Source organism: Pseudogymnoascus destructans, assembly GCF_001641265.1.
Source record: "Pseudogymnoascus destructans isolate 20631-21 unplaced genomic scaffold scaffold_2, whole genome shotgun sequence".
Lineage (NCBI taxonomy): Eukaryota > Fungi > Ascomycota > Leotiomycetes > Thelebolales > Thelebolaceae > Pseudogymnoascus > Pseudogymnoascus destructans.
The window spans coordinates 343,453-367,807 of record NW_020167521.1 but is presented as its reverse complement, the minus strand read 5'-3'; the positions used below and the strand labels follow the sequence as shown (position 1 = coordinate 367,807).

General features: G+C 51.7%; 9 protein-coding genes across 9 annotated transcripts; 3 read left to right on the top strand and 6 right to left on the bottom strand.

Moving 5' to 3' along the window:
• Positions 1–30: 30 nt before the first annotated feature.
• Positions 31–6,192, bottom strand: VC83_00773 (uncharacterized protein). The gene is made up of 3 exons (XM_024464460.1): positions 4,605–6,192; positions 2,497–4,550; positions 31–2,439 (listed from the first exon to the last, which is right to left on the bottom strand). The coding sequence occupies exons 1-3, from the start codon at positions 4,983–4,985 to the stop codon at positions 312–314; spliced, it is 4,563 nt and encodes a 1,520-aa protein (XP_024327646.1). The 5' UTR covers positions 4,986–6,192; the 3' UTR covers positions 31–311.
• On the bottom strand, positions 6,136–8,063 carry VC83_00772 (uncharacterized protein; the record flags this gene model as incomplete). The annotated part of the gene is made up of 4 exons (XM_024464459.1): positions 7,554–8,063; positions 7,430–7,457; positions 6,844–7,372; positions 6,136–6,791 (listed from the first exon to the last, which is right to left on the bottom strand). The coding sequence occupies exons 1-4, from the start codon at positions 7,733–7,735 to the stop codon at positions 6,136–6,138; spliced, it is 1,395 nt and encodes a 464-aa protein (XP_024327647.1). The 5' UTR covers positions 7,736–8,063.
• A 16-nt stretch (positions 8,064–8,079) lies between these two features.
• On the bottom strand, positions 8,080–9,073 carry VC83_00771 (uncharacterized protein). The gene is made up of 4 exons (XM_024464458.1): positions 8,730–9,073; positions 8,631–8,662; positions 8,490–8,571; positions 8,080–8,435 (listed from the first exon to the last, which is right to left on the bottom strand). The coding sequence occupies exons 1-4, from the start codon at positions 8,826–8,828 to the stop codon at positions 8,409–8,411; spliced, it is 240 nt and encodes a 79-aa protein (XP_024327648.1). The 5' UTR covers positions 8,829–9,073; the 3' UTR covers positions 8,080–8,408.
• A 226-nt stretch (positions 9,074–9,299) lies between these two features.
• On the top strand, positions 9,300–13,209 carry VC83_00770 (uncharacterized protein). Its single transcript, XM_024464457.1, has 4 exons — positions 9,300–10,247; positions 10,381–10,527; positions 10,585–12,338; positions 12,403–13,209. Exons 1-3 carry the CDS (start codon positions 9,375–9,377, stop codon positions 12,244–12,246), a joined length of 2,682 nt encoding a protein of 893 aa, XP_024327649.1. The 5' UTR covers positions 9,300–9,374; the 3' UTR covers positions 12,247–12,338; positions 12,403–13,209.
• Positions 12,371–12,748, bottom strand: VC83_00769 (uncharacterized protein; the record flags this gene model as incomplete). Its single annotated transcript, XM_024464456.1, has 1 exon — positions 12,371–12,748. The coding sequence occupies one exon, from the start codon at positions 12,746–12,748 to the stop codon at positions 12,371–12,373; it is 378 nt and encodes a 125-aa protein (XP_024327953.1).
• Positions 13,210–14,258: 1,049 nt separating the features above from the next.
• Positions 14,259–19,967, bottom strand: VC83_00768 (uncharacterized protein). The gene is made up of 2 exons (XM_024464455.1): positions 15,185–19,967; positions 14,259–15,131 (listed from the first exon to the last, which is right to left on the bottom strand). The coding sequence occupies exons 1-2, from the start codon at positions 19,724–19,726 to the stop codon at positions 14,964–14,966; spliced, it is 4,710 nt and encodes a 1,569-aa protein (XP_024327952.1). The 5' UTR covers positions 19,727–19,967; the 3' UTR covers positions 14,259–14,963.
• Positions 19,968–20,100: 133 nt separating this feature from the next.
• VC83_00767 (uncharacterized protein) lies at positions 20,101–21,265 on the top strand. The gene is made up of 2 exons (XM_024464454.1): positions 20,101–20,465; positions 20,525–21,265. The coding sequence occupies exons 1-2, from the start codon at positions 20,449–20,451 to the stop codon at positions 20,985–20,987; spliced, it is 480 nt and encodes a 159-aa protein (XP_024327947.1). The 5' UTR covers positions 20,101–20,448; the 3' UTR covers positions 20,988–21,265.
• Positions 21,266–21,489: 224 nt separating this feature from the next.
• VC83_00766 (uncharacterized protein) lies at positions 21,490–22,979 on the top strand. Its single transcript, XM_024464453.1, has 3 exons — positions 21,490–22,009; positions 22,257–22,484; positions 22,610–22,979. The coding sequence occupies exons 1-3, from the start codon at positions 21,945–21,947 to the stop codon at positions 22,914–22,916; spliced, it is 600 nt and encodes a 199-aa protein (XP_024327946.1). The 5' UTR covers positions 21,490–21,944; the 3' UTR covers positions 22,917–22,979.
• Positions 22,980–24,355, bottom strand: VC83_00765 (uncharacterized protein). The gene is made up of 2 exons (XM_024464452.1): positions 24,251–24,355; positions 22,980–24,198 (listed from the first exon to the last, which is right to left on the bottom strand). Exons 1-2 carry the CDS (start codon positions 24,305–24,307, stop codon positions 23,023–23,025), a joined length of 1,233 nt encoding a protein of 410 aa, XP_024327945.1. The 5' UTR covers positions 24,308–24,355; the 3' UTR covers positions 22,980–23,022.

Below are 24,355 nucleotides of genomic sequence, written 5' to 3'. Positions count from 1 at the left end.
AGCAAATTAACCCCCCCCCCCCCCCAAAATCCTAATATACTCAAAGGCACCTACCTACCCCGTAGGCCCCATCCGCCAAAGAAACGAAGTCTCAAAAAAACAACGCAGCAAACAAAACTCCCTCCCACAACAAAGCCAACAAGCCCCCCGTCCATCAGAAGTAGCTCCGACTGTAACTGTCCCGCGCCGCGCCGGTATAATAAATATTTGTACAACGCCCCCCCAGTCCCATTTCCACATCCCAAGCATCACTCATCATCCCTCCCTATTCCTACACCTCCTCCTCCCCGCATGTACAGAACAGCCCAGGATTAAACCTGTCCCTGCCTCGCAGCCCTCTGCAGGTTCCGCATGAGCGTCTCCATCATCCCCGCCGAATCGGTGTCGATTTCTGGGATATCCCCCCCTTGTACACCCTCCATCGGCCCAGGAGTGTCTGGTATTTCAGTATCCGCCGGCGCAACGGGGGCACCGGTGAGGATGTTGAGTTTACGATCCACCGCTGCTTGTTGTGGTGGTAGAGGACCCAACATTGTACCCGACATCACTGCAACTGGTGTAGCAACACCAGCATCCACACCAACCGCAGCCGCCGGCGCAGGCGCAGGCATACCCCCCTTCCTCCCCACCACCCCAACAGCATGATAAGTATCCGAGTAAAAACTCTTCACCGGCGCACTATAACTCTGCGAAAAGCTCTGCGTCGGTGGAACATTCTCAGCTGCTGCGTTCATATGCGGCTGCAGAGCCGGCTGCGTGAGCGGGGATGACTGCGGTCTCGACGGCGGACGGGAGTAATATTGTGCCGCTGGACTCATGTGTGCCGACCCCGGCTGCTGCGGTAGTGGTGGGGTAGCGACATGGTTCTGCTGCGGTGGCTGCTGGTATTGTGCATTCCACTGCCCTGCCGCGGGTGCAGGTGCGGTTTGCTGTTGTGGTTGCGGCTGCGGTTGTGGTTGTGGTTGTGGTCTCTGATACCCCGGCGGCAAGATAGGAGATTCCCTCCTCGTCTGCGCCGGTGGATTCACCACAGGCTGGTACGCCTGCACCACCCCACCAGCACTTCCATACTCCGCCCTAATCGCCGGATGTAGCCCTCCCTCCTTCTTATCCCACTGCATCCCCACCGGCTTCGTAATCTGCGCCTGCAACACCTGCTGCTGCTTCATCGCACTCGCCACAGCAGCGCCATTCGGATAATAACTCGCCGCCGGGGAACTATACTGTTCCCTCGCCGGCGGGAGGATAGCCGGGTACGACTTCCTCGGCGTCTCAGCCGCGGCAGTTTTAGATTGCGCTGCTAACTGACTACTGCTGGTGGTGCTCGCCTGCATCAAATGCTGCGAAAGCAATCTCGGATCCTTCCGCATCTGCGCCTCCATATGCTTCCTAAAGTCCCCCTCGTAGCCGTTGCAGAAGCCGAGCATGTCCTGGCGGTACGGGGAGCGGTAGGTGCCTGGGGCTTTGTTGTGCTGTTTCTGGAGGTAGGGGTATTTCTGGAAGACGTCGTTGAATTTGAAGGCGCTGGAGCTTGAGGATCGGTGGCCGTGGGGTTTTGCGGTGGGTTTTTGGAGGGGGCTGTCGTTGGGGGTTTGCTTTGCCTGTGAGGCCTGTTGATGGGTTTGTGGGCCGAGCGGAGTATGGGTATTGGCCTGTTGGAGAGGATTGGGAGTACTGAATCCACTATAATGGTTCTGCACGGCGGCTGGGGCTCGCGGTTGGGCAGGCGCGACATATGGACCCTGTCCCCTATTATCCGCAGGTGGCCATCTTGGATCCGTTCCATAGGGATAAGGCTGCGGCTGCCGGTATTGCTGGGCAGGATCTTCCGTATATGGCAGCTGCGAATTGTTAACCTGTCGATCTGCATAGTATTGTTCGACCTTGGGCTTATATACGTATGGTTTATCCGATTTAACAGATGCCCGTGGAGGCTGCGAATATGTAGGCGGTAGAATGGGTTTATACGACGTCGGCCTTGGAGGTGCTGGCCTGGAAGGATTGATGGCGCGCCCACTCGGCCGTGGATAAGAGGCCGGGTATGAAGCCCTCGGTGCCGGGGGTGGCTTGGGAATCGTCTCGAGGAAGTTGCATCTGGTATCGTAAACCGGTTTTGTCCAGTCCGCCGTATACTGTGCCTTGGCTTCCGTCGACGTCTTGCCCATATAATACATAACCTGCCTCTCTTTCGAAAGGTCGACCTTGACCTGGGCCGGGTTCCTAGGTGTGTTAAAGGCGCTGAACTCTGCCCAGGTGGCGCCCTCGACAAAGGCATCGTCCTTTCTTGGTAGGTCATCGGCGTGACGCTTGGTAGTGACGAGGGCATCCTTTGCGTGTCGTGATCTCGGCATCGGGATTGCCTTGTCGGAGGGTTTAGGTAGATGGAAGTCTGTAGGATCTGGCAGCAGAATGTACTTGTACTGAACCTCGAACCGGTCCCTGTTATGTATTAGCCACTGTACGCCCGCTTTCATACCAGGCAATTGGAATACATACCCAGAAGGTAGGATATCAACAAGAAGCACCTCCTCGCTCGTCCTATTCTCCACCACAACACCCGCGAAGATCTCCTTCTTCAAGAACTGGAACTGGCAAATCTCACCCTCCCTCACCGCCATCGCAGCCCTACTAATATCCTCATCCTCCTCCAAAACATACTCATCAAGCTTCTTATCACGCTTCGCGCGGTGGAACCGACAACTAAACTCGACCCCCCGCTGCTTGTACTCCGTTCCATCCTCGCCAAACACCGGGATCTCCCCCGTCTCGACAAACATGCCCGCAGCCGCTGCGCACGTTGCGTGGTACGACCTGGTACATTTCCGCTGCGAGCACTGGATCTTCGCACCCTTCCTGCTGTGGCAGAACATGCACTTGAGATCGAGGCGGTCCTTTCCGATCGCGGCGACGTTGTACACAATACCTTCATCGATGTCGGTTTCGGGCGTGTATTCGGCGCAGAGACGATGCACCTTACGGCCATCTTCGGTGGGAATAAGAGGTTGTGTCTTGATGTCGTTCGGGCACAGGCAACATGGCTCGTTTGAGACCTTCATGCGGATGCGAATTCGCTTTGTCCTGTCAACTCCATCCTTATCAGAAACAACACGCTTCCGCTTGCGTCGAGGCTGCTTGAGCTTTGCGTCGCCACTACTTTCCGGAGGTGTAGGAAGATCGGTCGGACCGTTATCATCTTCCTCTTCCTCCTCCTCCTCCTCATCACTTTCCTCATAATCAGTCTCCTCTCCACGCATCTTGCGCTCGATTTGCGCCACATCGATCCAGACACTGTCCTGAGCCTGGGCGCAATCGCACTTCTTCGCAATCCGGCCCATCTCCAGCCAGGATGGCATCGCAAAGTTGACAGCTTCAGCACAATTATACCCCATATTAAATCCTGAATGGTATCCGTACGGGAAGGTAATCATAAACTCCCCAGGGAAGTGCGTGATTTTGTTGGCCTTGATGCCGTAGTTCTTAAGGAGAGTAGATGGGGAGATGAGGAATGTCTTATGTCGGAGGAATTGGTCGCACTCTTTCGCATCCGTCGGCCAGATACTCTTCATAGCAGCCTCAAACTTCCTCGCGTCCCGCTGCGAAATGCTGTACCAGTGCTTGGGAGCACCGAAATGAAGGTAATTGATACTGTAGAGATCGACATCCTCCAAATGCCACGCAAAAGTAGCCTTCCACATCCCAAGGTACAGATAGGCAGTATTAACACCGGGGATCTTGGTGCCCATAACATCCAGCAAATTCGGCAGATTTCCAAGGTTCCAGGTAGTCGTCCTCTCGTCGAATAGAGAGCCCAACATATCCGCGCCATACAGCGGAGGCGCGTATGTCAAGGTCTTCCAGTAGGCGCGTTCGAGCTCTTCGCAGCGCTCAGGGGTATAGTCGGAGATGTCCATCTTGTATTCGAAGTTCTCGAATGCAGCCTCGTCGATCTTCCCAGCCGTCTCTCTGCGGCCGTACTTGCGGCGCGATGACACCGTAGTAGCCTTCCCCCCTCGTCCGCCGCGGCCACCACCACCCATGCGCTTGCGTGGTGGCTCGTCCTGCTCGAGCGGCTCCAGATTGGGTGCATCGGCGTCATCGTCTGGCTTGATGGGGGGAGAAGTTGGCGTTGGCAGTCTCTCCTTCTGGTCCTTGTCTGCGTCTTTTTGAGCCAGGCTCTTTCTTGATGCTCGCCCGTTCTTCTTCCTCGGTTGCGCAGCCACCTTCTCCCCCGCTGGTGTGCTCTCCTTCTTACCGCGACCGCTAGTCCTCGGCTTCTCCTGCGTCGCGCGAACCTCACCACGTCGCGCAGGAGGCTGATGTTCAGTCTGATCGCACAATTGGCGCCATTCCGGAAGATTGTATGCTCTCTGGTGCAGCAGGTTCATCTGGCGATACGTTCCATTCGTCCCCATGATATCCTGCTTGATCGGCTCCCGAACTCGAATCGTCTTGATAATTTCGTCCGGTTCCGGCTGGTTGTCGAGCCACTCCTGTGGGGGGACCACTTTCACAATGCCGGATTGCATGCCGTATGGGTTGATGCGACCCATCTGCGTACACGTTAGCTACAGCGTCACCTCTCGAGACGTGGCGGGGAAGCTCACATAAACCTGGAAGTCCTTAAACTGGTGCATCGTCGGTTTGAAGACTGGCACTCTCCCCTCATCCGCGTAGTGATCCGGTACCACCTCACCAATATCATCAACCTCCGGCTCCTTCTCCCCAGCAACCTCGTCGGGTTTCTTCTCATCTACACCCTCCCCAGCATCCTTCTTCTCTCCCACCTCCCTCAGCTCCCGCGCCTCCCCCATCTTAGGCAGCGCACCAATCGAATACCCCTCCTCATCCAACTCGCTAAGCTCCGAATCGCTATCCTCAAACGCCATCCGCATCTTACTGTCGGGGGGCGAGAACAGCCCCGCCGCCATCTTCGCAGCGTTGTCGTCGAGCACCGGCGCCACGCGAGCTATCACATCGGTACTCATCGCGCTGGCGTGCCTACATGCAGCCTCTCACTGTGTCGTGTGCCTGCGCTGCCGGGCGCTGCGGTCGTCGATCTGGTCGTGAAGGTGGGTGTGGGGCTGGCTGGCTCTTGGTATCGCAGTCGCAGCCGTGGTGCGTGTGTGTGTGTGTGCGATACGATAAAGTATACACAATGATTGAAGTCGTCTCCGCGCGCATTCGGGGAGTGCGTTGAGGTGTTGGCGGGGATATTGGTGATGGAAATGCGTGTGGTCGATTGAGCAAGTGGTAGTGAGAGTAAGGTACCGTGCATCTGTGGCTGTGGTTCGAGATCGGTGCAAGGCGAAGGTTTTGGGCGGCAGTGGGGCTAGGCTGGTTTGGGAATGGTAAGCGAGAGCTCTGGGAGGGGAGGGAAGATCAACTGTCATCGCGCATCTCCCTCCCCTTCCATTGAGCCTCGCCGTACCTCAACCTCAAATCCCCATCTCCCATCCTCAACACATCAGCGCATCATCTCACCCAGCTGGCGGCTGCTGCATGGGAATTCGGAATTCGGAATTCGGAAAGCGGGAAGCGGAAAGCGGAAAGCGTCATGCATCGCTCCCATCGCACCACATGCTCTAGCTCGACCCTTCCCCGCAAATGGGCGGAGGCGTCGCTTGGGCCAGGGGTCACCTTCACCCTCACCAACTCACTCACACAATCACCACAACCGCCAAATACCGTTACAATATCATTCCCATTCCCATCCCCTCTATCTAGCCTAGCTACCCACTCCCATCCCATCCCATACAATACAACCTCGCGCAGAGCCAACCTCCACGACCCCCAATCCATCGACGCCGGTGCGGGGACACAAAAAAAGCAAAAACAAAACAAATCCCATCAAATGCAAAGGACCGGCAAAAATGTCATCAACGCTCCATCTATGCGAATGCTATGCAGATTGTACATGTTTGTCCTGTAGTAGTAGTTGTAGTGGCTAGAGAGAATGAATGGTGGCCAAAAAAACATAGAGGGGTTGGAAGTACACGCGAGGTGGTATGTGGATGGTATCGGCGGTAATGTCGTTTGGCGGAATCGACGGAAGAAAGCACAGTCGTCAGGCGCCTAGGTGCAGCAAATTGCCAGAGAGTAATTTTGCAAATCCCCAAGACGTCGTCATCAAAGCACCTACGACGTCTCCTGGGGACGCGGTTCACGGTTCCCGCCGAAACGGGGAGCGCCGCGGCCACGTCCACCCTCGCCGTTACCGCGTCCACGGTACCCGCCACGGCCTCTGTATCCCTCACCACCTCTCTGGCCACGTCCACCACGGCCCTGTCCATCACGGTTACCGCGGTTGCGCTGGACCTCGTGGAATCCGTCGCCAGCAGGTGCAGCAGGGGCCGCAGCAACAGCGGCAGGGGCCTCTGGCTGCTCATCCGCCCAGCTCTGGGTATTCGGTGGCGCGGCGAGGGTAGCATCGATACCAGTCTCGGTCTCGGCCGCGTCGCGGGGAAGACGCACATCAACCCACTCCGAGGAGGCGGAGAGGTCGTTGGTGCTGTTGTTCTGGTTATCCCAGTTGGCCTCCGCGGCGGCGTTGGCGCCGTCGCCGAAGCCGGAGTTGGTGGGGAAGTCGGCGGGAGAGACGGGCTTGGAGTCGCCGTTAGTGCTCAGGTCGGCGGTGGGGACGGCGTCGATCTCGGTGAGGCCTGCGTTGGCGATGGTGGGGTCGGTGCCGACGGGGTATTCGGTGGCTACGGTGTTGTCCTCGTTGGGTTGCTCGAGCTCATGGTCGGTGGGGGTGGCGAGGAATTCGATGGCGGCTTGTTTGATTTGTGCGTCTGTTTGTCGTTATTAGCTATGGTTGTTTGGACTGGAGGTGGCAAAACTTACAGGTGGTGTTCACCTTCTCGCCGTTGATTGACAAGGCCTGTTCGTCCGATCCCTTGATGAGCTTCTCCATCGCCACGACCGCAGTCTCGTCCCCAGTGTAGACCTCGACCAGGGCGCCCTCCAATGCCTGGTTCTCATCCAAGGTTTGGTCCACATCAGCAGCCCTCCTCGCAGCGGCCAGACGAAGGAACTTCGACAGCAGGAGCAAGTTCTGTTGTTTCTCCATGAGTGCAGTGGCAACTGCCTCAGCCTTGACCGCAGCCACTGCCTCAGCCAGCTCCTTGCTGCTCTTCTCCGTCAACTCCTTCTCTATTGCGGACTTCTCGGCTTGCGCACGAGCCTTGTACTCCTGGTCGAACTTCTTGTACTGGGCGATCTGCTCCTCGAGTTGGGCGAGGGAGGCGTGGAGGGAAGGCTTCTTCAGGATCTGTGCCTTTTGGTCGGCGTTGATCTTGCGGGTGGCTACCAGTTCGTCGAGGGTCTTTCCGGGGTTTTGTTCGAGGACATTGTCGACCTTAGAGGCGTTTGCCTGTGAGGTTACGGGTTAGATCGGTGCGGCTTTCAGAGTAGAACTACAGGAACTTACAATCTTCTTGTTGACATTTCGGATGCTCCTGATGAAAGTGTTAGTTTCTGCATGCATTTATGGGATGATGGTATAGCTTTATGGGAGGTGGGAAAGAAACTGAGGTGAATTCAAGTGCGCTTACTTGTAAAGCTCCTTGATGTATGGGCTCTCGTAGGATCCGTCACCATTGGTGCTCTCAGCAGGTGTAGCAGTCTCAACATGTGTAACAGATGCTACAGCGGCAGCATCGGCCTTGGCCTTCTTCTTCTTCGCGGATTTGGACTCTGAGCGGACTTCTGGGTTTTGGATTGCGGAGGTGGCCATTGTGTCTACAAGGCTGAGACGAAAGTGTACAAGGTTGTGAGGTTTTGTCGGGTGTTGTGAAAGGAGTGGTGTTTTGAATTGTACAATAACAGAACTGAAATGTGTATTTCGGATCGGTGATACTTTGTTCTAGGAAAGTTTTGAGGAAGTTGACGAGTAAATCAGGGTGCAAGTTGTTTGTATTTCAGGATTTTGAAGGGTCATAGATCTAGTTGCTTCCGTTTTACCCCAGACTTTCTGGAATGCACTAGTCCACATTCGATCACGACCAACAAAGAGATCAACGAAATAGGAACGGATGAGATTCAGCAATGGATAAATTAAGGAGATATTTTATGATATAGCTATTATTTTACATTGAGGGATATTATTTCTACACGTTGTTCCTGACGTTTACGTATTCTATCGCGTTGTTCCTGACGTTTACGTATTATATCGCGTTGTTAGACGTCGTGTGTACCTTGCCATGTCATCGATCGAAGCCAACGATGGCGAATTGTGTTACCAAAATGGTGTCCCAATAACTAATCCATCATAATTTGGTCGTAAACAAACATCCAGTCTATGCTGGTTCCTTTCAATGCCTGGGTATCCTTTCGCCATTGTCCCCATAATAGTCAATATTATGCCCCTCCTCCATTCCCACCAGTTTGTCCCCGTCGCGTGCAGCGTCTCAGCCCTTGAATTTGTGAAGCGTCGTCTGATGCGTGTTAGCTACTGAGTCCCTAGTATCGGAGATGAAGGGTAGCCGTGCCTCTGTGACCTTGTTCACGTTCTTCGCCGTGATGCCGCGATCGCCTGCCTGCTTCGCATTGATGCCAGCTTCCTTCACCAACCTTCCATGAGTGTCAGTTGCAGTTTTCCGACAATAGATGACAGACGGGTAATCACTAACGTCTGTAAGAAGAGCGCATAGTCGAGAAAGACCTTGAGGGGGCAACAGTTAGCTATGACAGCACTTTCACAACCAGACAGCCGCGGTCGCGTGGCTTACCAGCACATCAGCATTCTTGCTCACGTTCTTCCTCGAGTGAGCCTTGACAATCTTCTTGAGCGTCGCTCTTGGATATAACTTCTGGCCAGCCGCCGCCATCTTTGATCAGGCTGGATGGTAATTGTCTTGCGGAAACCGTCGGAAGCACGGGATGATTGATGATAGTGGACTCTTTTCGGCGGTGTTGGTCGTGTTTACTGTTAACTCACAACGTTCCATCGCAGCAAGTGGGGCCTCGACCCTCAGCCTCGTCCTTTTAGGTCACTAGTTACGGAAAGCGGCCGCACCAACAGCCAATCGGAACGGATAAACAGCTTCTCGGATACCGTACTACCACATCCCACTATCCAACCTGCGGAGCCTTGTGAAGGAAAGGGAAGGAGGGAAAGGAGGGAGACAAATATTGAACTTGCCAGCTTCCTATTTCCACTATTGGCGGTAATCCTTTCTCCCAACTGCCGCCTTCGGATATCGCACGTGATAATTAATATTTTATGTAAAACGGGGAAGGAGGAGGAGACCCGGAGATATAGATAGTCCAGAAGGACCCCCCCCCCCCCCCCCCCCATTCCTGAATTTGGAGATCCCTCAATTCCAACTCCAAATTTCAACTATACCCAGGCAAACCCCCCCTCTTCAATCAACATGGCGGACACAAGCCCAGCGAGTTATAAAGACGTGCTGCCAGATTCCATCAAGCCTACGAATTATGCCATCTCCCTCTCCGACATTGCTCCCGGCGGTGCCTTCACCTACCAGGGAACCGTCAGCATCTCGGCCAAGATCCTGAAGCCCACGAGGAGCATCACCCTCAACTCCATTGAACTCAAGGTTCACAGCGCCGAAGTCGTCGTCAACAACGACAAGACCCAGCAAACTACTCCAAACATCGATGCCACCTACGATGTGCCCAAGCAACGAGTCACTCTCGATTTTGCCGGAGATCTGCCAGCCTCGGACGATGCCGTTATTGTCATCAAGTTCGAGGGCATCCTCAACGACAACATGGCTGGCTTTTACCGCTCAAAGTATAACCCAGTTGTGCCGGCTGCTGCTTCCGTCGCCAGAGACGCCGATAACCACTACATGTTCAGCACTCAGTTCGAGTCTTGCGATGCTCGCCGCGCATTCCCCTGCTTTGATGAGCCAAACCTCAAAGCCACATTCGACGTCGAGATCGAGCTCCCAGAAGACCAGGTCGTCCTGAGCAACATGCCAGAGAAGTCTGTCAAGAAGGGCAAGACGGAAGGACTTAAAGTTGTTGCTTTTGAGCGTACTCCTATCATGAGCACATACCTGCTTGCATGGGCTGTAGGAGATTTCGAATATGTCGAGGCCTTCACTGAGCGGAAGTATAACGGAAATAACTTGCCCGTTCGCGTCTATACCACAAAGGGCCTTAAGGAGCAGGGCAGCTACGCTCTTGAGCATGCTCACCAGATTATCGACTACTTCTCCGAGATATTCGGAATCGACTACCCATTACCAAAGGCTGATTTGTTGGCCGTGCACGAATTCGTAGGTCGTCTCCTCTCACAGTTCTGTGCTTTTTTCTCTAACCAGTTTGTCAGACTGCAATATGTACCCCCCATTTATTTTCATCCCTGCCCAGCATTTCATGTATAAGAACCAAGCTGACCATGGTTGCTAGTCTCACGGTGCGATGGAGAATTGGGGTCTCGTAACATACAGAACTACGGCCGTTCTCTTTGATGAGAAGACCTCGGATGCAAAGTACAAGAACAGGGTGGCGTATGTCGTTGCACACGAGCTTGCCCATCAATGGTTTGGCAACCTTGTAAGTTGGAGTTAACCATTGTCGTGGTTGAGGAATTAAATTTAACGTGCATGATAGGTCACAATGGACTGGTGGAGCGAGCTGTGGCTCAATGAAGGTTTTGCTACCTGGGTCGGCTGGTTAGCTACCGACAAGCTTCACCCAGAGTGGAATGTTTGGCCACAATTTGTCCAAGAGGGCATGCAAACTGCTTTCGGTTTGGATTCTCTCCGAAGCTCCCACCCTATCGAGGTGCCTGTTAAGGACGCTCTTGATGTCGATCAAATCTTCGACCACATCAGCTACCTCAAGGGCAGCTCCGTTATCCGCATGCTGGCATCTCACCTAGGACAAGAGAAGTTCCTGGCAGGTGTCGGGAACTACTTGAGGGCCCATGCATATGGCAATGCTACAACTAACGATTTGTGGTCTGCTTTGAGCGAGGTCTCTGGCCAGGATGTTCCTAAGCTTATGGACCCATGGATCCGTGATATCGGATATCCTGTCGTCACTGTTTCCGAAGAGCCAGGTCAGATTTCCGTAACCCAGTCCCGCTGCCTCTCAACAGGAGATGTCAAGCCCGAAGACGACAAGACAACCTGGTGGGTCCCGCTTGGCCTGAAGAGCAAGTCAGGTTCGAAAGCGATATCCTTCAACACCAAGAAGGAGACGATCCCCGACATCGATGACAGCTTCTATAAGCTCAACGACGAATACGCAGGGTTCTACCGCACTAACTACCCAGCCTCCCGCCTTGCTACCCTCAGCAAGCAGCTTGACCTCCTCTCGATCAACGATAAGATCAACCTTATCGGTGACGCTGGCGCTTTGGCTCGTTCAGGCGATGCCCAGACTGCTCCTCTTCTGTCCCTCATTGAAGGTTTCTCTGCCGAGACCAACTACCTGGTTTGGTCCCAGGTCATCTCTTCCCTGGCCACCGTGAAATCGGTTTTCAGCGAAGATGAGAACATCTCCAATGCCCTCAAGAAGTTCACCCTGAAGCTTATCAAGCCCACCGTCACCAAGCTTGGCTGGACCTTCGCTCCTGATGAGGACCACCTCACAGGCCAGCTGCGCGCCTTGCTCATCCACTCTGCAGGCCTCAACGGTGACGGAGACGTGATCAAAGAGGCCCAGCGCCAGTTCTACGCCTACGCTGTCGGCGACGCTTCAGCCATCCACAACTCCCTCCGCAGCGCCGTCTTCCAGATCAACGTCAAGTACGGCGGCCGCGCCGCCTACAACGCCGTCAAGGCCGAATGGGCAAACACCACCTCCATTGACGGAAAGGAGACCTCTCTCCGCGCCCTCGGCCGCATCGAGGATATCAAGAACGCCGAGGACGAGGACCCGCTCGCGCCCAACTTGCTCAAGGACCTCCTTGACTTCATGGCCTCTGGCGTCCCAACACAGGACGTGCACACCCCCGCTGCGACGCTCGGCGTTAACCCAAAGACCCGCCTCGGCCTGTGGACTTACATCAAGGAGAACTGGGAGCCGCTGCGTGAGCGCCTGGGCAAGAACATGGTTGTGCTTGACCGCTTCTTGAAGCTTTCGCTGCAGAACTTCTCGGATCTCGAGACGGAGGCTGATATCGCAGCGTTCTTTGCCGAGAAGGATAACAGGGGTTATGACCGCACGCTGGGTGTGGTCAGCGATAGCATTAAGGGCAGGGCCAGCTATAGGCTCAGGGATGCGGAGCCATTGCTTGAGTGGCTCAAGGCGAACCAATATGCTTAGACATTAGATGGTTGGAGTGGAGGGAATGGTAGCTTATAATTACAAGAGTATTAGCTGGAATGGATGGTATCGTAGCTCATGATTACAAGAAGGTTGGCTGGAATGGTAGCTTATGATTACAAGATTAGCTAGAACTGTAGCTAATAACTATAGCAGATTGAAGGACACCTTTATCACACTGCAATACCAACTCTGGAATTTGTGCTTGCCCATCAGCGCTTTTCATTCCAACTTCGGGCTGCCTGAAAACCTGTGGTGTTCCGATCAAGCTTCCACCAAGCTTGATACCCTTCACGATAAGATAGAAGGCGTTGATGGGTGGCAAGACATCCTCAGGTGCGCCGACCTGGATGAAATGTCCCTTTGGCGCGAGGAGCGCCAGATACTCCGACAGTGGCATATTCGGCGACGAAACAGTCGAGATAATCAGATCTAGCGTGCCTGCGTTCTTCTTCGCCCAGTTCTCATCCTCCGTCGCAATAAACCCCGTCGCTCCCATCATCTCCGCATCCGCCTTCTTCGCCGAAGTCCTCGAAATAGCAACCACCTTCTCTTCATGTTGCCTTCGGCGGCGGAGGCGTCGTGGCCGAGCCAGCCATTGAATTCGGGTTGTGGTACCATTTTGACAGGAGGTATATTAGGATTTAAGGATGATAAGAGGTATGAGCATGATGAGATTGTGTGTATGAGAGTGTTGAAGAGGACTATTTGGTGGGCAATTTGAGAGATTCTTCCTACCTATATATACAAATGAGAATGTAGGAGAAGGAATGAAATAGAAGCACGAATTTCACTTTCTTCCCGATATCCTACCGCTTGATTCTTGGTTCTTCTCCATTATTGCTTGGTAAAGTTTATTTCCGTCCTCTTGTCGCCGGGCACTATCTCCAAGACCGCGGCAGTTGCAAGATTTCGTTCCATTTCCAAGACGGTGGAGCCGCAGTGTGTCGCCGCCTACCCGCCTACGTCAATCTCCCTTAGTTGCTTATAAATACAACAGGCAAGGACATCGGCAGCTGGCGGTACGGAAATAACAGGGCGGCACATAGATCCGAGATGCATGGAAAAGACCTCGGTCGTTAGAAAAACTGGAGATGCGCCAAAATTCCAGATTCAACCCAAGACATAAGACATGGACGTAAGGCACGGCGGATGTGGTTGGCTGGCCCGCGGCGCCACAGGGGTTTAAGCCACATGGTTAAAGTGTTTAATAATGTAGATATATTACACTTCGTGCTACAATCTGCGCTGGGCTACGGTTTATATCATCACCACTAAACCCCCCCCTCATCCACTCCCACCTCCCCCTGTTGTGCTCTTTTGTGCTCTCTACTCTTTTGTGCTCTCTACTCTTTTGTGCTCTCTACTCTTTTGTGCTCTCTACTCTTTTGTGCTCTCTACTCTTTTGTGTGAAAGAGGGGGGGGGTTGGGCTGTCAAGTCAGTCCTACTCCAGCTGAGCCGAGGTGGGTGGTTGGATTACTATCGCGACGTGGCTGGATGATAAGACCTGAGGGGGGGGATCTGCAGGACAGTGACTGAGCGGTTTGGAATAGCGTATAGGCACTGTTGTCAGCCAAGTGGGTTTATAGAAACTAGGAATGAAATCGGATTCTTGATTACTTTGAAATTACGGTTTGGCGAAGATTCAGAAGAAGAAAATGAAGCTCGAGATATTCAAAGTTTAGGTGGTGGAATATCTACAGGCTCGATGCGAGCAATGTTGCGCAGATTTGGCGCTACTGGAGCTAGAAGTGCGCGGATTCTCAAAGGTGAGGCTGAATGCGCTTAAAGTGCGTAGGTTCTCAAAAGTAACGCTGAATGCGCTAGAAGTGCGCAGAATTCTCAAAAATGAAGCTTAAGATATTTTACAAGCTCGATGCGATCAATCTTGGGCGGATTTTTCAAAAAATGAAGCTCGGGATATTCACAATTTGGGTAGGCTTAACATAGTCCCAAAACTCTACCTCAGGATCCAGTCATATCACTCAGTCACTCAAATGAATCAGTAAAATCACTCAACAATAATATTGAATTTCCATTCGCTATGCACCTCCTCCCTTCAGAAACGAAAAAATAAAAACAATTCACTGCAAAAACCTCGTCCTCTAAAACTACATAACATCCATGCACGCATAACCGTCATTACTACATAATCCCCTCGCCACCCGGCGCACCCATCCCCAGTCCGACCCCCCAGCTCTTGCAAAAGACGGTGAATATACGAAATGACTTGGTATCGAGGCGTGGAAAACGTGTGGCGCGTGGAGATAAAAAGGTATGGCCGGAGGCATTCAAGCCCATGTGGCTCGTAGAGTGTGCATGCGGAGACATTATACGGCTTTTATCCGAGTTCGTTGCGTGAGAAAAATATAATAACAGGTGTGTAAATGACCAGCTCAAAGGGCATGGCCGGTGAAAGAAGTAAATGTTGGTGAAAGTTGATAAGAAGAGCAGCCGGTTTAGGGACGACGCAATTTTCAGCGCCCTCGACAGACCGCAAGCAAGTATATAACTATGCCCATGCCCAAAGTTTTGTAATCGCCTGAAATCCTGTAGCAGATAGCTAGAGTACTCCAAAGATCTAGAACAAAATGCATGATGCCTGCTAGGTGGTCTTTTATCAAGTTTCGTAAAATGTGGCCATTTATCGTAGTTCTCGGAGGCAAAAATTTGCTTCAAATACTAAGCCAGGTTGGAGTGAGGCCAAAGAAAGCCATTAGAAGTTTCGCTGCATGTTTTCCATGATGCGAGTGGTAACTGTGACGAGGGTATGGAGGCGCTTGAGAAGAGGGTCATGGGCCGACGCTTGGCTGACACGCATGAAAAGGTGCTCGAAGCGATCCTTCAGGAGCTCCATAAGAGTTGCACAAGGTTTCACGACATCCTAGAAAACGGTTAGCTTTGTCTACATGTATATTAGGCATCGGTTGAACTTACGGGGTCAATCTCTTCAGGCGCGAACGACTGGTAGATCTGCAAGATCGTCTCCAGCCATTGGATGCGCTCCATGAGCGATGGGCTGTCGAATCGCTGCGAGATTGTCGCCGCCGTCGATAGGCTCAGAATTGGTGACACTTCGCGCATGAAACCCGGATCGTACTTGGAGAAATAGTTATCAAAGATGTCCTGCATAACCTGGCCGTTGTTGAGCTTGATCCAAGTCATCATGGCAGTCTCGAATTCTCCGTCGCTCATCAGATGTCCGATTGACTGGAGGCTTTGCTCGTACAGCTGGCTGTCAGAGTCAAACTGCTCCAAGTTCGAAACCGGAGATCCCTGCGAACGAGAGGTAACTGCTGCCTCTGGGATCGATCTTTGAGATTCTGTTGTTTGCTCAATGTTTGACTGGGGCGCGCTATTGCTGCCTCTCAAAACAGCAGCTTGGAAACCTTCTTGGGCTGAGGCCATCGTAGATATCATCTCAGTCAACCCCTCAATAACCTTCGACAGCTTCGAAATCTCCTCGCTGTCTGACTGGCGCTGCCTCTCCAAATTGTTGATACGGTCTGAAACTGTGCGCTGGATATCAACGACACTCTTTTGTGCAGATCTGGCAGCAAGTGCATTGATAGACGGGACGATTTCATTCTTCATAACCTTAGCGAAATTCTCTTCAACCTTGAACGCAACCTTCTGCACAACAGCCGATGAAATTGATTCAGTGAGAGACACCGCAAGAGTGCTTGAAATAGAGTCCGTCATGGATCTCGAAAGATTTCTCAAGAAGTCAGGCTTCTCGAGGGCCTTTCCGAGTGTTCCTGGTAGAACGGCCTGAAGCTCCTTCGAGACAGAGGCTTGCACCAAGACGCCAAGTTTGGCAGACAAGTGGTCGTGAACGTTCTTGGAGACAGCCTTGGAGACGGAATCCGTGATGGAAGGAAGAAGGATCTTCTTTGTGTTCGTCTCTACGATCGAGCCCAAAGTTTTGTCAACGTTCTCGCCAAGTGTGCTAGAGACGAGGCGAAGAAGAGCGACTTGCTTCTCTTCTGCCGCTGCAGCCTGGGCCGTTTTATCGGTGTCGAAGCTTTGGTAAATCTTGTCGATTGAGGAATTAAGCTGGCGTGCCATATCAGAGATACTGGCATCAACCATCTTCAGCGCCTTGTTGATCTGATCTTGAGAGACAACGCCAACCACTGCATCAGAAGTTCCGTTGGCGATGACCTTGCTTGCTGCAGATGAGGATTCAGATACAGCATCAAGTTGGCGAGCTGCCGCAGCAGCGGCCTTCTTCTTCTTCTTCTTTTCGACCTTCTCAGTTCCGCTTGTCTCTTGGCCTCCGTTGGTGAGGTTTTGAACCTGTTCAGCTTTCTTAGCTGGTGTTCCAGGTACAGCTGCAGGCTGCTCGGCATGATTGTTTACCGCAGCCGCCTTTCGTCCGGTTTCCTTTGCCATTGTGAGGACCTTTGGAGTAACCGGTGCTGATGAAGTAGTTGCCGTGGATACAGACGACACACTAGGTTCTCTTGGGGCAGGTGACTCAATTGGCTTCAATTCACTAACAGTGATGAGACCTTCGTCGACAGCTGATGCAGGGTTCACAGCTCTGTTGTTTGAGTCCCAGCCAAGAGTTTCGGGTTTAACCGAAATGCACGTTACGCCAGTAGAGTGCATAGCATAGAGCTCGAATAGAGTTGTATCTGGCTTCGCTGGGTTGAGTGTTGCTGTGGGTTGCAAGATATCCAAGCTCCGAAGGTCACCTCGAGCTCGCTTATCAGATCCTTCCTTTGTTTCAAGACTCTCAGAGAATAGGTACTCGCGAATACCACTCATAACAGCTGTGGATTCAGGGCTTGGAAGCGTCGTATCTTTCTTCACAAGCTTCTCAATAAATTCAGATTGAGAAAGCGACTTGGGGAGGTTGTATTTTGGCGCTGACACGTGGATGAAATAGATCGAATTTCTTGTTGGGTGTCCGACGACAATTACGCCAGTAGCGGCGTGGTAAACAACACTACAAGCGGCGTCTGACTCTTTGTCGTGTGGCAGGTGCAGTTCTTGCACCGGCTTGCCTAATGCAAGATCCCACAGTTGCAGCGTATGGTTCTGCTTCATGCCAACAATCAAATATCTCAAGGCACAGCCTTTCAAGTACGGGCGCACCTTGTCAACAAAAATGACAGAAGTAGGCCAGGACTTCTCGGTAGCCGGAGTTGTAATTAATGTCATCAGCGGCTCCTTCGTTTCGATCGACTGGTTTTTGGGTTGGTTTTCAGAAGTGAGTCCACGGACATCCCAGAATTTAACCCTGCCAGCCTTATCCAACGACACGACAGTAGTATCGTCCTGACTGAAAGTGAAGTCCTTGGCAGCCTTTCCGGTATCAATCTTCGGCGTCCGCTGGCTGAGATATTTCTCGATATCGACAAAACGATCAGGGCCGGGTTGTATGAATCCGCCCCCAGTGATCAAATAGGGGAATATGATGTGAATCGATTTTCCACGACCAACAGCAAAGAATTCAGGGTGTACAGAGCTCTTTCTAGCTCTGGTCTTCAGAACACCACCTGGGTTCTCATCACCAGGTGACTGAATTGGTGGCAAAGCAAAGCTAGTCTTAGCATTGAACTCTTCGATCTTATCTCCGCCAGTGTCTTTAACTGCGGCCCAGTAAACTGTACCGCTGCATCCTGTGCCAATGACCGCCTCAGATCCATCTCTGTTTGAGGTTGATGCTGAGATGTTGAATACTTGATCTCGAGTCTCGTCGAAGATCTTCCTGTCCCGGCCACTATCCTGACGAATAATGCGTATGCCTCCATTCTTGGACATAGCAAAGACAATGAAGTTGTTGGTAGCAGTGACCAAAGTTCTATCATTTTGATCAAAGACCTTTCTTAGCCTAGCAATGGCCATAGCTGATTCTGGGTCGAACGTGGGACGGTCCACTTTGCTGTCTGATTGCAAAGTAATGGCAACCCACGGCTTCAGTGGGAAATTGTAAATTTTGATATTCTTCCCAGAATCCTTCTGATCTGCTGGATTAAGTGTCACAGAATCGGCATCAACGCTCTCCCAGCTATCGACAACAGAATCTTGGACTGTGTTGCTGACAACTGATTTGACAGCGGTCGATTTGAGAGAATCTTGAGACTTAGTGCTTCCATCTTTCAGGAAATCTTGCTTTTCGATGAGAGATGCTAGTTTATCCACGCTGTCGTCCGCAGCAGCAGCAGCTTTGGCAGCTACAGAGTCGTCGGGGCCAAGGGATTCCGCGGCGCTACTAACAGCACGAGCCAATGCCTCGCTCACTTCCTTGTCGGCCTGGTTTCCAGCCTCGTTTAAAGCTTGTGCCACAGTCTCTGTAGGCTGTTTGGTCGAGCCAATTCCAAATACTTTTTGAACGTCAGACGGTCCAGGTGCGGTTGGTACCGTTTCTGTGGAGCCAAGTTTTCTCTTGGCGTGAGCAGGGCTGGGAACAGATGGTGACTGATCGTGCTCCTTTCGCTTCTGGTCCAAAGTCTCGCCAGTAGTGTGTCTGGGAGGTTTCAAAATTTGTACCGGGGCTTTCGCAGTAGCTTGTTGGGCAGTCGCAGTAGGGACCGGTGTGCGATTGCGCGGCGAAGATGCGGCCAACTGCTCGAACGGGTTGACATAGTTGAAAAGAGTTTTGGTATTCTTAATCGGCTCCTGCGCAACCTGCGGTTGGGTGGTAGGGCTAACTTCGTCCGTAAAGACATCCTTCGTCGCCTTTGTCGTATCAATCACATCTTTTGGAGCAACCTTCTCAGTCGCTGTATTCTCGCCAAAAGATCTTTTAACCTTTGCAGGAGTAATCACAGGCTTGTTGTCAGACTGTGCTGGCTTTGGTCGGTTCAAAAGCTGAAGAAGGTATGCCTGTGTATCTGCGGGTGTGTCTGGAATTTCAGACGCGAAGGTAGGCTCGCGAGTAAACTGAGTTTGTGGCGCAGATGGAATTCTCTTGTTTTCCTGATTGCCTACAGAGCCCATAAGTGTGGCGAGTAGATCCGCGGTGCCCCGGTTATCTGCGGCTGGCTGTGTTTGGTGCAGAGATACTGGAGGTGGCGAAATTGGCATCGCGTTTTCTGGAGAAGATGCAGCAGGCTGGCTGAACTTCAGTAGGTTCAAGAGGTTCGCGGTTCGGTCTGCGTTGCTGGCACTGGCATTGTTCAGGATGGCCATTGGCCTCGATGGACCAGTCTCCGACACCGGACGCATGACACCTGACGAGTGGTGAGGAGGCTGGTTATGGTAGATCGGTGGAGTCGGCATAGCTGACGAGACAGAAGGGTGATGATACCCATGAAGGTGTGAAGCTTGCGGTTGGGCGTAGTATGGGTTTGATTGCGATGCCAACTGTTGGGAAGCAATCTGGGTCAGGAAGCTCGAGCCTGGAGCCTGTGGCGTTGGTGTCGAGCCAGAGCCTGCATTTCGTTGACGGAGCTGTGCAATTAATGACTCCATACCGCCACACTCTGGGCTATCGAAGCCGCTTGGATTGTTGGAATAACCTGCCATGGTGGGCCAAAGTGATTCGATTGGGGCGCAAAACGCGCAAATGAAGGATGAAGGTTGGACAAAATCGCAAAACAAGTGTTGTTCTTGGATAAATATCCGTTGAATGGTCGGTAGGCAGGGTCTAGAATAATCACACAAAACAATTGAAGCTGTTCAACTGGTAGGCTCTATCTGGCAACTAAGGGAAGATATCTTTGTGCAGAAATAGCTTGTTGGATCAAACAGCTTGGTTGGTTTATGGTTTGTGGTTTTGGAGCTTGAGCCCAATGATGATATTTCTGCGGTCCAGTAAAGGAGCACAGACCACAAGGTGCTCTTAGCCGAATTTAACCAACAGCAACTCTGATTGGCAGGGGAGATACGGCCGAGAGACACTGTGGTCAGCCTTGGGGCTCTCTGATGCATCATAGGCCCTTCGTCATAACCTTGTCTTTTTCGAAGTAATACGCACTCTATCTACCTTCCAGCCTGACAACATAGCTACAGCGACTCCGATTATTCTACTGCGAAAAGAAGGCAACAGACTACACCAGAACTGCGGATTTTGAGAGGTGTGGCGGTTACTCTTGCTTGATCCAAGGTGGAGACTACTCCAGCCTTGCCTTCGACGACGGTCATCGCTCAATAATTACCACCCCCGCGCAAAACAGACTCTGAATGCTTGCCTAACCATACAATACTGCATGCAGCTGTAGACCCTTTAAGAAGACGTCTCTCACAAGATGTTTTGTCTGCGGAGGTACGATCCTCTCTACCCCTCTTTCCGTTTGCCGGGACTGCACCTAACATGATGCACAGCTGGCTGCCCCTCCTCTTTATCCCAACGAACGCGTCGCCGATCTTCATATTCCTCTTCTTCGCCTGCACATACTTCCTCAACAGGCCCTGTGTCTACTGCTCCTTCCTGCTCCTGATTCTCTTCGCCTCATCATGCAACTGGGCGGACCAATGTTTCTTCGACTTCTCCTCGAACTGGTTTGAGGCGCGGCCTTTACCAGAACTACTCGGTTGTGACGGCAATCTTACCTGCCAGGCATTCAATAACACGTCGATACCGGGTAACACTTTCGAGCAAGCCGTGATGATGGCAGGGTCGATGAACAGCACGGCGAAGACACTCGGTGGCGTGGTATTCCAAGAGCTTCAGAGGCGACTCCCAGATCGGACAGAGTGGACAGGCATTGGTGTTGGCTGGCTAAGGAGTCTTTTGGGCCGAAGGGAATGGACCCTTCCGTGCGTGGATGTCAATGTTAGGCTATGACCAGAGTGCGATCATTATTCGCGTTATGAGATACGACGGCTGGGGGGGCGTTCTAGGTCACGATGGGATGCAAATGATTATCCAAGGAGAGATGGCCCTCGCTGGCCATTTCAGAGTATAATGTATATTCGGGGTTGAAGTGTAACTACTATGGAAGTCCTACTCGTACATAGAGACCCAATCCAGGGGTCGCGATTCTGAAATAAATATCAAAATCGTTGCTGGTGACGCTTGACAATACATATTCTCTTGTTAAGGGGCATAATACCACTACTGATAAAACTCCTGTGTAATACATGTCAAGAACCGTATCGTGGGAGTTTGTAGCATTGGTTAATTAATCATGCTGATATAACTTATTCAAATTTATTTAGTTAAGCTACTTTCTAATAAATAATCACGTTTAATTCACTACTTTTATTCATAAATCACCACAAACAGTAGTATTAGTGTTAATTAAATCAAATAAATGCCATTCTATTGAATAAGAAATCTGAATATGCTGTTGAAAAAGGGCTTTGGGTCTGAGAATCTGGTGCGAGTACGTACAGTATGACCTGCATGTAACAAGCATGGATGCACACCCATACAAAAACCTAGAAAATCCGGTAAGGGATAATTCATATATAAACTGGGATCGTATACAACGAACCCTCAATATAACAGAACACTTCAACTCCTCACTGATCCTTTTTTTGAGTTCGGCATAAACAAAGTTCCACTATAATGGCTCCGGCGGCTCACGTCTTCCTAAAGGCTTGAGCCGTCTGTATCCACAATATAGACGCATACCTCGGTAAATCACGAGCTGGCGGAAGCTATTATGTGGCGATGGAGCAAGTACGGACGGAGGCTGGAATACTCCTTTCTAATATATTATATTCCTTTACTGTTATTATTAGGTCGCATTTGACGGATTGTCAAAGGAATTGAGCTGCAGAGTGTATATCAGGTGCAATGGCGGCAACTTCGGAGGCAGAACGTGCCAGGGCCATGACGGCGATCCAGAGCGTTTTTGACCGGTATGTAACCTATTTACTCGCTTTATATCGGCGTTGGTCGCGTGATTTTCATATGGATTATGGCTTTTATTCTGTAGTATCTGTTGGTGGTAGGAAGAGGGATGTTTGCAAGACAATTTTATTATTATTTCTGAACGGTTACTATAAGTTAACCGTCTCTTATATCAAACTTGCCCCTTCACTTTGCCGCCCCGTCACCCCCAAAGCCCACAAGTCCAAAGCCCCTTTATACTTACCACAATTCTAGGTTCCACCTCATATCTGCCGACGCGCCTGTAAAATACTTCGATGACCAGGTTATGCGTGACGCAAAGGTCATCGATGGCTCCCCTGACGGACGTGCCTCGTTCGAGATACGCATTACGCCGTACTACGGTAACATCAACGGCGTTTTACACGGTGGCGCCGCGGGGGTCATATTTGATATGCTGACCACGCCGGCATTGGCGCCGTTATCTAGACCTGACTACTGGGAGTAAGTTTCAACCACCCCTGATGACTTCCATTCTTCGGTTGTGAAGCTTCATTTTCATAATGAACTGTTGTCTGAAGAAAAGAGCTAGAGAGGTTTATCATACGTCAATGCTAACTCCCTATCAGTTTCTTGGGAGGTGTGACACGCTGTCTGAACATCTCCTTCCTCTGCGGCGTCCCCATAGACACCGTCGTCCGCGTCAACAGCAAAGTAACACAGGTCGGCCGGACTATGGCCATGATCCAAAGCGAGATGGTCAGTCTAGATGGGAAGATCACATATTGCACAGCGGAGAACCACAAGGTTAGCGTGGCTACGCCGGCGCACCACCTCAGTGAGAAGTATGAGGTTGAGTGGGATCGCGTGATGAAGGCGGAGGGCAAGATGCCGAACGGGCTGTGGACTCCGAAGAAGGTGAAGGGGAAGTTATAAGGGTAGCGATGCAGATAATAGTGAAATGTATATAAGAGCACATAGACAGTATAGGCATAGAGTACATATCTCAGCATTGGGTATCCTAATTTTAACCGTATCCACCTTATAATGCATTTTTCGCCGCCTCGGCCGCCTCTTTCTTCGCCTTATTCATCTCATCAAAAATCCTCTTTTTTTCTCTATACACGTACAAATCCCTTTTGAGCGCCTCCTCCGCAGCCTTAGCCCCCGCCTCTTTCTTGCCCAGAGCAGTGCCGCTTCCGAGCAGCTTATTCTTCTCACCCCATCCTTCTAAGTACACGCCCACTGTGTAAAGCGGGAATCCCGTCACTGGGTCCTTTCCGGGGGTGTCCGCATCTTTGTAGAGAAGCTTAATCCCGCGACTAACGATCTGCGTTGCTAGTTCCTGTTTGGCGCTCGTGGTCGCAACGACGGGGGGGCCGGTTTTTTGCAACGTCTTGTTGACTTCGTCTTGCTCGAGAATCTCCTTGGAGAGCGTGTCCGCCCATAGCGCCTTTAACCAGTTCGAGGCCTTTTCGACGCCATTCTTGGGATCGGAATAAATCACTGCTGCGACGTACGCCTCGAAGACATCACCCAAGATCTTGGTCTGTGGAGTCTTTGCCGCAAAGTCTTTGGGGATTTGGTAGCGCTTCTCAAAGCCATACTGCCGGGCGTATGATGCCAACGTCTCATTCTTCAGACAGAGCTCACGCAGCTGTGCACAGCGGCCGGGTTGGAGGGCGGGGAAGGTCTTGGAGATTAGGAGAGTCGTAAGGAGGTAGATGTAAGCGTCACCTACCCACTCAAGACGCTCATACGAGTCTTGGGGACCTGCGTTGGTGGGGAGGGCGCCGGAATGGGTGAAAGCTGATTTTTCGAGGGCGGGTGAGAGGATAGGTGGGAGGTCAGGGAGCCCACTGGGAATCGAAGCTCCTGTCCAGGGGGCGATATTTTGGGGCGGCGTGACTTCGGCGGAGGTTTTCTTGGGCAATGCGTCTTCTGCTTGGGTGGCGATTTTTGCCTTGGAGGGCGCCTTCTTTGGTTTGGGAAGCTCAAGTTGTAGAGCCTTGCAACGAGCTAAGCCAATCCTGTTAAGAGTGCCGCTGCTCAGGATAGCTTCTTCCGACTTGAGAACAGCGTTGAGGGCAAACGATAGATTGGCGACTAAATCGGCATTCTCATTGACTGCTGGTGCTTGGGCTTCATTAGATGATGCGTCTACCTTCTTAGAGCCATCCTTTTGAATTCCACGAGCAAGTTTGCTGCTTTCATGACCCTGTAAATTATATTAGAAAGATATTGCCTGGATACTTGGTAAAGAGACGCACCTGTTGTGTTTTCCCAGAGCCAGGTTCAACAAAATCCGAATGAGATCTTTTAGCCATTTCGGCGTGTTTGTGATTGCTATATATGCACGATGCTGTTTGTATTGA

What these genes read in the sequence shown, in the direction of transcription:
- VC83_00773 (XM_024464460.1), bottom strand. Translation starts at nt 4,985, where the DNA reads ATGAGTACCGATGTGATAGCTCGCGTGGCGCCGGTGCTCGACGACAAC. An exon ending in TTAAGGACTTCCAGGTTTAT is followed by an intron (nt 4,551 to 4,604) that starts GTGAGCTTCCCC and finishes ACGTGTACGCAG; the next exon opens with ATGGGTCGCATCAACCCATA. An exon ending in GTTGATATCCTACCTTCTGG is followed by an intron (nt 2,440 to 2,496) that starts GTATGTATTCCA and finishes AATACATAACAG; the next exon opens with GGACCGGTTCGAGGTTCAGT.
- VC83_00771 (XM_024464458.1), bottom strand. Translation starts at nt 8,828, where the DNA reads ATGGCGGCGGCTGGCCAGAAGTTATATCCAAGAGCGACGCTCAAGAAG. An exon ending in GCAAGAATGCTGATGTGCTG is followed by an intron (nt 8,663 to 8,729) that starts GTAAGCCACGCG and finishes TGCCCCCTCAAG; the next exon opens with GTCTTTCTCGACTATGCGCT. An exon ending in TATGCGCTCTTCTTACAGAC is followed by an intron (nt 8,572 to 8,630) that starts GTTAGTGATTAC and finishes CACTCATGGAAG; the next exon opens with GTTGGTGAAGGAAGCTGGCA.
- VC83_00770 (XM_024464457.1), top strand. Translation starts at nt 9,375, where the DNA reads ATGGCGGACACAAGCCCAGCGAGTTATAAAGACGTGCTGCCAGATTCC. An exon ending in TGTTGGCCGTGCACGAATTC is followed by an intron (nt 10,248 to 10,380) that starts GTAGGTCGTCTC and finishes CATGGTTGCTAG; the next exon opens with TCTCACGGTGCGATGGAGAA. An exon ending in ATCAATGGTTTGGCAACCTT is followed by an intron (nt 10,528 to 10,584) that starts GTAAGTTGGAGT and finishes CGTGCATGATAG; the next exon opens with GTCACAATGGACTGGTGGAG.
- VC83_00768 (XM_024464455.1), bottom strand. Translation starts at nt 19,726, where the DNA reads ATGGCAGGTTATTCCAACAATCCAAGCGGCTTCGATAGCCCAGAGTGT. An exon ending in CGCCTGAAGAGATTGACCCC is followed by an intron (nt 15,132 to 15,184) that starts GTAAGTTCAACC and finishes ACCGTTTTCTAG; the next exon opens with GATGTCGTGAAACCTTGTGC.
- VC83_00766 (XM_024464453.1), top strand. Translation starts at nt 21,945, where the DNA reads ATGGCGGCAACTTCGGAGGCAGAACGTGCCAGGGCCATGACGGCGATC. An exon ending in ATCCAGAGCGTTTTTGACCG is followed by an intron (nt 22,010 to 22,256) that starts GTATGTAACCTA and finishes CCACAATTCTAG; the next exon opens with GTTCCACCTCATATCTGCCG. An exon ending in TCTAGACCTGACTACTGGGA is followed by an intron (nt 22,485 to 22,609) that starts GTAAGTTTCAAC and finishes ACTCCCTATCAG; the next exon opens with TTTCTTGGGAGGTGTGACAC.
- VC83_00765 (XM_024464452.1), bottom strand. Translation starts at nt 24,307, where the DNA reads ATGGCTAAAAGATCTCATTCGGATTTTGTTGAACCTGGCTCTGGGAAA. An exon ending in GCTCTGGGAAAACACAACAG is followed by an intron (nt 24,199 to 24,250) that starts GTGCGTCTCTTT and finishes TATAATTTACAG; the next exon opens with GGTCATGAAAGCAGCAAACT.